Genomic DNA, 9,861 nt, shown 5'->3' on the forward strand with positions numbered 1-9,861 from the left:
ATGTGCTTATGCACAACCATGGTAAATGCCGTATGTGTAGTAGGCAAACAACCACTGAATCAAGCCCTTGTGTAGATAAATTTACATAAGAGTGTTAGAATAAGATACCAGCCTCTTTTATGGATGAACTGACGGTGAATAGTTCTTTGAAAGACATCCTTTTAAGAAGTATGACAAGTAAAACGTATATTTTACGACCTTGTTGATTTTATCCATTGAGAAAAGGGCTTTGGAAGATGAACGGTTAGTGAAGCTGCCAAGTTTTAAGACATTTGACAAATAACAACAGTTGAGGCCAAAAGTGTTGGGACCTTGGTCGATTTGGAAAGACTTGAGCACACTTTAATTAAACAAACATCTAGACTGCATTTAAAGATTCAAAGCTGTCTAGATGTTTATTGTTCATCATAAAATCTAAACTAAAAGAGATTATTGGGAATTTTTTGAGAGCTGGCTTTGACGAAATTTGGTCATTTGCATAAATGGGTGTTGAATCGTAATTTGCTATTTGCCGGTGGCAACTTCTTTCTTAACTATCAATGGAATAATGAGTATGAAGCTTATTATATGTTGTCGGAATAATAATGAAAATCGATTAGTTTCAAATCATTCGGCCATGCTAAAATTAGCTATTGATTTGTTCCTTATGGACAAAAATAACAAATTAGAAGGTAAAAATTAGACTATTGATTAATGGAGTCATGATTAACAAAACTAACTTTTTGGTCAAGATTGCTTACCACTGGTCCCTAACAACACAAAATCAAATGACATTTGGCTTTGAAGGTGGTCTGAGCACTTATCAAGCATTTTTATTTCATGTTGATGATAATGTGTCAAATTGTCACTGAGCCACCTACCACTATGTACAAGGTGGTCTCAAAATCAAATTCATTTGCTTGCATCTATTTTTATTATTGACTATATTTCTTTCAAAATTCAAAATTTCTCCTCACACACACCCTCACTAGCAACGGAGCAACGTACTCTTGTCACTCGTACTTCATCTGGAACACCATGATGAAGCTCCTATGGGGATGGTTGCCACCCCCCTTTCTGAAAACCTTTTCGTGTGGTGGATAAGCTTGAATGAGCTGGTTTCACTTTTGAGGACAGAAAAAGCCAGTAGTGACAGGAGCTAGAAAAATTCTTGCTGTTTCGTCATCTGGAACAAGTTTTGGGACAATAACTCCTGCACGAACATGATTGTGTGAGCTGACATGTTTTCCTGAGGAAAATGTTCTGCTTTGAGAGTTTGGTATCGTCAATGATTTTTCCTCATATTTGATATAAAGTCAAAGGAACAACAGAACCGTAGTGATTTTCGACAAGGCATAAAGACGGGCTTTAACTGGGCTTTGGTTGTCCTTCTCAAACTACTGTTTGGATTGTTCTCTCGTGACTGAGGTGTGAGGGACACGGCGGACGAATCCAGGTGAAGTCAGGTCTAGCCACTCTATCCCTTCATCTCTAGGTTGGTTTTGAATTGGGCTGATAATTGTCAGTTAACAGTTTTGGCACCCATGAGACAGACTTCTTCAGAACCTGGTAGTCTTTCTTGGGATTGAAGTCAGTTTCATGACCGCTCCTTACTGACTAGACCATATTGAAAATGGCTCGAATCTAAATTTAGATCCATTGTCTGGGTGAGCAGCGCCCATCAGCTCTACGTATAATCTCCTTGGCGTTTTTCCTTGCCTTGACGAGGTTGACGGCAAAATAATGCTTCGAGTCATTCTGAACTTGGAATGAATTGGTGGTCTCGACAATGTTTTGCGAAATGAAAAAAGGGTTAGCCCATCTTGACTGTGGTGAAAATTTGAATTGTTAACACCTGTTCAAAGTTGGCCCAAATAATTCTACATTCGCAACTGCAGCTGTCAAACAAAAAAGCAAAACAATATGAAGCAATTGATTTTGAAACCACCACCTACTCAAATATAGTAAAATAAAAAAAAATGTTGCTTCGTGGAAAAGCAAGTTTTTTTTAATCGTTTCAAGACGTCATTTTTAAAACATGTGCCATATATGCAATGCTGCACCATACGTTGGATATTCTTCAGTTTTGGACCTCAGGGCACGCAGAAATCATCATTTCTCTTCAAATTGGACCCATCACTTCCAAATTGCGTGGATAAGTCCTTACTGGCCTCTTTGGCATGTCTCACATTCTGCACTGCCCTCTCTGTGACCCCTACAAGAGCAGAAATATGTTTTGATGAAATTTTCGCGTCAATAAGATCTGAGATCCTTCATCTTTTTGATTCTTGATTGGCCATGATAATTATTTTGAAAAACTGCACTAATATTGAATGTAAACAGATATCTCAGCTTGAGTAGCATTAGATTACTTTTAATCAAATCTTTTATTAAAATGGGAAATTTGAATTTCAAACTCCCCACAAAACTTTCTACTCTAATCATGAGCGGTTTTGCACAAGTACCAAAGAAAAGAATGATTGATCAATTTGAAACCTCAATGTCTTTTGAAACTATCCTAAGCACAAAGGTGTTGGCACGGCACTCATTTTAAACAATAAAAGCTCTGTTAGGCGCATACAAAAAAACCAAGGAATAAAGCAGAAGTTTGACTTTTGTTTTAAATTTATTGACATGAATAGAACTAAACTTGGCAGAATAAGACAATTAAACTAATTTATCCATATATAGTGTCCAAGTAGGTTAGGCTATTTCTTTTTTAACAGGAAGTTATGTAAGCGTTACAACTGCAAGCAAATTCAAAGCTATTTTGGCCTGTACGTTACTATCTATCCATTTTACAATTTATTTTTGTTATAAAATCCAACCTGAAAATGAACTTTGTTGGACATTTACATTTAATTTCTACTCCTAAAACCATTTATCTTTGTCAATTCAGACACATGTCAGGCACTTTATAAAGAGGAAACCAAACCTCAAATTTTGAGACCGTGTTTCCATGTCATGTATTGTTAAATTGTCAATGTGATTATATAACTTCAGTGTAATTGTTAACTCGAAACGTTCCACGCTACAACCATTGTGGTAAGGTCCTTGTCAGAGAGAACCTGCAAACTACTCATGTTCAATCCAAAATCAGAGCAATGAGTGATGCTAACCATATTAGACACTAGGTGCTCAATAAAACATATCCGTTAGATTACAATCCAAAATGCAACCCCAACCAGCCTCCTATTACAGTAACATCCCAAAACAGAAAATTTCGGGCTTTAGATTAATTGAAGCACAATGAAAAGAGAACTTTTTCATCAAATGGATGATTGAATCAGGCAATAATGTTTGGTTCTTGGTTGGACATAAATTAAAATTGCTCGATCTGATCAATGATCTCAGGCACTACCGATCTTGGTTGCAGACACCTTTTTGGCACTGACTTTTAAGTGCATTAATTCATGAAATTGATTTTCTAATATATTTCTTAATATATTGAGAAGTGATGGAATATATTTGATCAATACTCCCACATAGAAAATGTCAAGTTGCGTTTAGGTTACATCAGCCAAAGGTCTTTAAGCACTGAGTAGCCACAAAAGGTTTGCTTGGACCCAAATTGTCTGGGAGTCTAGATTCCTTTCTGAAAAAACCTCACAAAACCTAACCACCGTGATTAGAATGCTTTTTTAAGTTTTGGTGCAATTACCAAATGCATGTTTCCATTTTTCTACTTACAAAGCCGTAAAAACCGTCTTCAGTTTTATTGCGTAAGTCGTTCTCTTTGCTTTTTCACACATCGTTCAATTTATTTCCCCCTAGGAATCGTAGAGGGGTGTAAGCATTGATCCGGTCACATTTCCTAATCTTTAGTGGATCAGATACCATTTCCTTGTTCAGGCGAATGTATTATTTAACCTCCATGCTTATATCTAGTAGGGATAAGAAGCCCAGTGATAGTAAGAACTACTAAAATAAGAAGGAATAGACCATCACAAATCCAGTGATTGTACATTTGACACTGTTATCAAAAAAATAGATCTTACCCAAGTCTAGTTGAGTGATGCAAACACATGATTCCTTAACCAAATACAATTTTGAAAGGACGCGTTAACAGTCAAAAGACTAGATCTGGTATATAAGTGTAAGGTTTGGGACTGTAAACTACACCAGTAGAACTTTCCATTTTACTGGGTCTAGACATCAACAGGCAGTGTCAAACATGAAACTAGTTTTCATCCTCCTTCCAATCGTGGCTTTGGGTAAGGACACAACTGTTCTCTTCATTATTATTAATTAAACAAATGTTTTGAATTTCCCTCCCCCTTTTCGCAGCCTCAACTGCCGCTCATACGATAGGCGCTTCTGATCCTGACATCGATGAGTTTGGGATTGAATTTGGCGACATCGTGATTGATGCGGACGAAAAGGCCAAACGAGCTAAAGCCTTGATGGAAAACGAGGATGCCATCAGGAAGCACAATGATGAGTTCAGGCATGGAAAGTCTGGTTTCTACATGAAACTAAACGAGCTCTCGGATTTGCCAGCTGACGAGGAAGAGAAACAAAAATTCGGTGAGTCCATTGGCAGCTCTCCACCAAGGGTAAGGGAAATCCATGGTTATAATCCAAGGCTCAGCGGAAATCCTTGAATTTCAAATGATCCAAGTTTACCCACAAGCTGAAACATTTACTGTAATATCAAAGTCATAGACAAAGTCAAGTCATCTTTTGAGTCAAAATTGTCAACCACTGCCCGTCCCTTCACGCACAGTAAGCTAGGAGATTCATCCCACATATGGACCCGGAGGGGGTTCTGGGCACCCTGGACCCTATGCAAGCGCTAGAGAATATAGATATGATGTAGGTTTTGGGCTTCTTTGCTGTGGTGCGATAGATATTCAATACTGAACATATATATTTTTTTAAAAAAAATATTCCCTAAGTATTTGCAAGTTTGATTCCACTTAAATGTGTCCTGGCCTCAAAATAAATGGTGGCTAATCCAGACTCAATCACCAATTGTCTCTAATTTACAGGATTGATCCATGTGGAAGAGCCCACAGATGAGTATTCCCGTGGAGCATATCCTATGCATGAGGACACCTACGATCGAGCCTCCCAAACTTTGTTGGCTGAACTGCGTCAAAATGTCCAAGTCCCATCCTCGTTCTTTGTCAGCGAGAATCATCGGACCGCGGTGAAAAATCAAGCCCAATGCGGATCTTGCGCCGCCTTTGCCACTGTGGCTGCTGTTGAGACGTGCTTGTTGAAAAATGGTGCCAATTTGCAGGGCTTGGATCTTTCTGAACAATCTCTATTGGATTGCGCATACAACCCGGCCAAGTAAGTATGAATCAGCCCGGTTTTCATTGACCATGCTTTCGTTTTATTGCAATCCAAGGCGAATCTGAATTCGGCTCCATGTTTGCAGATACGCTAATGGTTGCAATGGAGCTACCATATCGGCTTATTCCATCTTCTTGGCTTCAAATCTGAATGGGAAACTTCCCCATGAGACTGTTGATCCTTATTTGAACACAAACCCCAGACTACAATGCCCCAATAAACCTTCTTTCAACGTTGGAGCCAAAGTAAGAGGGATATTACCAGGCGTGGTCGATGTATTGACAAAGCAAATTCAGCCTTGTTTTCGTCTCAGGTCACGAGTAAGATTGTCAACCACAATTGTGACGAGTCCACCATGGAGATGCTTGTTGTCCAATACGGACAAGTCATTACGTCGCTGTTTGCTGGAAACAGTTCCGAAGCTGCGATTCGAACATCATTTTCCAACTACGCAGGCGGCATTTACGATGGTTGCCCGTAAGCGCAATAATCAATGAAAAAAATCAAACACTATCGAAGGGTTGGGTTTACGTTGAACATTTTTTCGCTTGGTTCTATCCCATGTTAGAGCGAGCCACAGCGCAAGAAATAATGTCAACCATGCCGTGACTGTGGTTGGTTTCGGTGAAGACAATGGTCAAAAATATTGGCTCATGCGGAACTCCTGGGGACCTCATTGGGGAATGCAGGGATATATGAAGATCAAACGCGGAGTCAACATGTGTGCCATTGGACGGGTAGGTAAAGGCATTGGGATTTGATCAAGAAGTCGGTTTTTAGCCCGTGCTGCCATCTACTTCAGGAATGTACCGTGCCCATTTGCGGGTCCGACTCTGCCCCTCTCTCAAGCTTGCCACCACCACCTCCAGCAAGTCCCACTTGTGACGTCTCGGCCAGATATGTCATTACTGGCAACTACAACTGGATGTTCCGAAACGGTAGGTACCGAAGTCTACCGCACGAATGTACCCAAATGAAGGATACTGTATGACCTTCCTTGATTGAGAAAATCAATCAAAAACTACACCTCTCATTCTTCCAAGAGCAAAAAGTCTCTGAATCGTTTCTTCACAATACTCACACATACTTCTTTATCGATTGTTTGTCATAGGTGTTCAGGATTTGCAATTCATGAATCCCAATCCCATATAAACAATGCGATTTATCCGTCTTCAGCACTTATTCAGGGTTTACTGCTCCTTTTTTCAGTCACCTCGCAAGTACGTTGCACCGCAGGAATTTGCCAACTGCGAACGGGTACTATGATGGGTAACTCTCTTTGCAAACAATTGTGCGGATCCACAACCAGTGAATGTTTCGCGGCTTAACCTCATGATGGAAATGGCACCCATAGGGTCAATATGTCAGCCAATCTTAAGACAATAAATCAATTGCATCCGGGGAATTTCACATTGCTTCTTTTGCCAACGTTTTGGAAACGGGTAAATGTGTGGAAAAAGACTACCCTCAACCGTTGTATGTACAAAATGTCCTATGTATGCAGATAATTTTTCAGAAGCAGTTTTTTTTTTCTGGAAGTTCCTGGTCAAACCGAAATGTCATTTCTCATTTCAAAAAACCGCGAGGGAGAGTCAGTTTGTTAAGGCAGCTCGAACGAGCTTTTATACTTGGAAAAATGGAGTCCAATGAAATGCTTAGATTAATAAAATGGCAAACTCATCAAAATTGACCATAGTGTCTGAGCATATGCAAAGTCAAATGAGCTGAAACACAATTAGTTAGAATTGCATCATCGGTAGCTGTTTGCATCTTTAAACATAGGCTAGTTTTCGCCAACCTGAACAAAAATCCTAAGGGATAGAAAGCATTCACCCATATTCACCAAATTACTAAAAAGTCGAAAATTTTGAGTCGTAGAGGAACTTGATATTTCGACAACACCTAGGCCTACCCTTCCTTAACACGGTAGGCCTAATGCCGTTCGTTGAAGGCATCATTTACCTAATATGGAATCAGGGTCAGGCGTGTTAGTCTTGGGTTGCCTTTCAGATGCTGATCCACTGGAATCTGAGCAACCTGTGATAATAATAAAGCTTAACACATTGCTTTAAATAACTTAACATGCCATAACACTATAAAACATCTTTATAGTTTAATTGCATCCTTATTTGTTCAAAAGTTGATCATAGGCTTCAAAACATTGGTATCCAAGGCAAGGTTTTCCATTGGATAAGAAGCCTCATTCATGATAGGAAGCAAGAAGTTAGGGTTGAAGGGTCACTTAGTGACGTACATGATGTCAAGTCAGGCGTTCCCCAGGGCTCAACCTTAGGGTTCCTACTTTTTATAATGTTTGTGGTTGTGCACGATACCAGTTTCTAAGAACGAATGAGAGAGTGCTCAACTGGAGCAATGAGGTGCTCGCCACATATGCCTGTAGCCTGGCAAAGGACTTAGATAGAATCTACTCTTGGGTCAATGAAATTCCGCTCAATGACTTTTGGGTTGACGCCTTTGATTACTCCACTTGTAGATAATGGAGGTAAAGATAATGAGCAGGTCTCATCTATGAGACTTAGGTGTAGTCCTCCAAAATAATGGAAAGTTCGATGAGCATATCCAGTTGAAGGTGGGTAAAGCTTTTCCAATGTGTGATTGAATATATCATTTGTTTAAGTCCAGAGATATCATCACAATGCTATCTCTCCACAAGTCGATTGTTCAGCTACATCTTGAATATGCTTCACCCATTTGGGCTCGAAGGATTTCAGCAGGTTTGCTCAAGGTGAAACAAGTCCAAAGGTGTTTCTATAAGAACATTGATGGAATGAGAGAGCTCTCGTATTGGGAGAGAATCAAGTAGATAGGATCGTACAGTGTTTAGCGAAAGTTCGCATGGTATCTGATACTGTACATTTTTAAAAGCATACATGAGCCATGAGCCCAATCCAAGTTTTAGGATCAATTGTAGTGACCGTAGAGGCTTAGCGTGCGTTTTGAGAGGACCTTCAAGCCCTGGAAAATCCGGGCTAGTTCGAACAATGAAGTCCACTTCTCTTTTTTCGTCATCGTTCCTTAATTGTTTAATTTGCTTCCCTCTAATATTCCCAAGGAATATGTAGACTTTGTTGTTCCGGTAGAACCTATCAAGTCAGACTTGGACCCATTTGTAAGTACCAATCCAGATCAACTCTACGTTCAAGGATTAGCTCGGTCTGTCAACTCAAAATCATTGGAAGACCTAATGCCAAATAAAGATTAAAAGGTAATACAGAGACAATTGTAACCTTTCATTTTGATAAGTACTGGGAATTACATTCCCTGCAGCAGTTAGAAAAGCCCGTGAAAGAAAAAAAACCCACAAATAGTAATTGTATGTTTGTGTGGACAACATCCAAAAGGAGGTTAGGTAATTCGCAAGCTTTTCGAAATGCTCCCCTTTTGAGTGTCTTTTACTTTCCAATAATGCTTTCAAACTATAGATGTAATGCTTTAAAATAAGACAAAACCTTTGTGTTACATTACGTACACCAATTGCAAGAATTATTTTGTCTTTGGTTACATCCCTAATCTTCTACTCGGTCTCATCTGAACATAGGACATTTTGTACAGACAACGGTTGACGGTAGTCTTTTCCCACACATTTACCCGTTTCCAAAACGTTGGCAAAAGAAGCAATGTGAAAATCCCCGGATGCAATTGATTTATTGTCTTAAGATTGGCTGACATATTGACCCTATGGGTGCCATTTCCATCATGAGGTTAAGCCGCGAAACATTCACTGGTTGTGGATCCGCACAATTGTTTGCAAAGAGAGTTACCCATCATAGTACCCGTTCGCAGTTGGCAAATTCCTGCGGTGCAACGTACTTGCGAGGTGACTGAAAAAAGGAGCAGTAAACCCTGAATAAGTGCTGAAGACGGATAAATCGCATTGTTTATATGGGATTGGGATTCATGAATTGCAAATCCTGAACACCTATGACAAACAATCGATAAAGAAGTATGTGTGAGTATTGTGAAGAAACGATTCAGAGACTTTTTGCTCTTGGAAGAATGAGAGGTGTAGTTTTTGATTGATTTTCTCAATCAAGGAAGGTCATACAGTATCCTTCATTTGGGTACATTCGTGCGGTAGACTTCGGTACCTACCGTTTCGGAACATCCAGTTGTAGTTGCCAGTAATGACATATCTGGCCGAGACGTCACAAGTGGGACTTGCTGGAGGTGGTGGTGGCAAGCTTGAGAGAGGGGCAGAGTCGGACCCGCAAATGGGCACGGTACATTCCTGAAGTAGATGGCAGCACGGGCTAAAAACCGACTTCTTGATCAAATCCCAATGCCTTTACCTACCCGTCCAATGGCACACATGTTGACTCCGCGTTTGATCTTCATATATCCCTGCATTCCCCAATGAGGTCCCCAGGAGTTCCGCATGAGCCAATATTTTTGACCATTGTCTTCACCGAAACCAACCACAGTCACGGCATGGTTGACATTATTTCTTGCGCTGTGGCTCGCTCTAACATGGGATAGAACCAAGCGAAAAAATGTTCAACGTAAACCCAACCCTTCGATAGTGTTTGATTTTTTTCATTGATTATTGCGCTTACGGGCAAC

The 9,861-nt window shown here is 40.0% G+C and overlaps 2 protein-coding genes across 2 annotated transcripts; one reads left to right on the forward strand and one right to left on the reverse strand.

Moving 5' to 3' along the window:
• The first annotated feature begins 4,037 nt into the window (after window positions 1-4,037).
• On the forward strand, window positions 4,038-6,685 carry LOC131880336 (crustapain-like). Its single transcript, XM_059226938.1, has 8 exons — window positions 4,038-4,193; window positions 4,267-4,506; window positions 4,971-5,277; window positions 5,366-5,525; window positions 5,594-5,757; window positions 5,849-6,017; window positions 6,083-6,218; window positions 6,490-6,685. Exons 1-8 carry the CDS (start codon window positions 4,154-4,156, stop codon window positions 6,606-6,608), a joined length of 1,335 nt encoding a protein of 444 aa, XP_059082921.1. The 5' UTR covers window positions 4,038-4,153; the 3' UTR covers window positions 6,609-6,685.
• A 2,248-nt stretch (window positions 6,686-8,933) lies between these two features.
• On the reverse strand, window positions 8,934-9,861 carry LOC131880624 (uncharacterized). Its single transcript, XM_059227302.1, has 4 exons — window positions 9,855-9,861; window positions 9,595-9,763; window positions 9,394-9,529; window positions 8,934-9,122 (listed from the first exon to the last, which is right to left on the reverse strand). Exons 2-4 carry the CDS (start codon window positions 9,676-9,678, stop codon window positions 9,004-9,006), a joined length of 339 nt encoding a protein of 112 aa, XP_059083285.1. The 5' UTR covers window positions 9,679-9,763; window positions 9,855-9,861; the 3' UTR covers window positions 8,934-9,003.

The sequence above is a fragment of the Tigriopus californicus genome, chromosome 5 (genome assembly GCF_007210705.1).
Source record: "Tigriopus californicus strain San Diego chromosome 5, Tcal_SD_v2.1, whole genome shotgun sequence".
Taxonomy (NCBI): Eukaryota; Metazoa; Arthropoda; class Copepoda; order Harpacticoida; family Harpacticidae; genus Tigriopus; species Tigriopus californicus.

Excerpts from the sequence above, each read along its gene's own strand:
- LOC131880624 (XM_059227302.1), bottom strand. The coding sequence starts at position 9,678 with ATGCGGAACTCCTGGGGACCTCATTGGGGAATGCAGGGATATATGAAG. Across the intron at positions 9,530-9,594 it reads ACATGTGTGCCATTGGACGG|GAATGTACCGTGCCCATTTG; the intron begins GTAGGTAAAGGC and ends CATCTACTTCAG. Across the intron at positions 9,123-9,393 it reads CAACTGGATGTTCCGAAACG|TCACCTCGCAAGTACGTTGC; the intron begins GTAGGTACCGAA and ends TCCTTTTTTCAG.
- LOC131880336 (XM_059226938.1), top strand. The coding sequence starts at position 4,154 with ATGAAACTAGTTTTCATCCTCCTTCCAATCGTGGCTTTGG. Across the intron at positions 5,278-5,365 it reads TGCGCATACAACCCGGCCAA|ATACGCTAATGGTTGCAATG; the intron begins GTAAGTATGAAT and ends CCATGTTTGCAG. Across the intron at positions 5,526-5,593 it reads CTTTCAACGTTGGAGCCAAA|GTCACGAGTAAGATTGTCAA; the intron begins GTAAGAGGGATA and ends TTTTCGTCTCAG.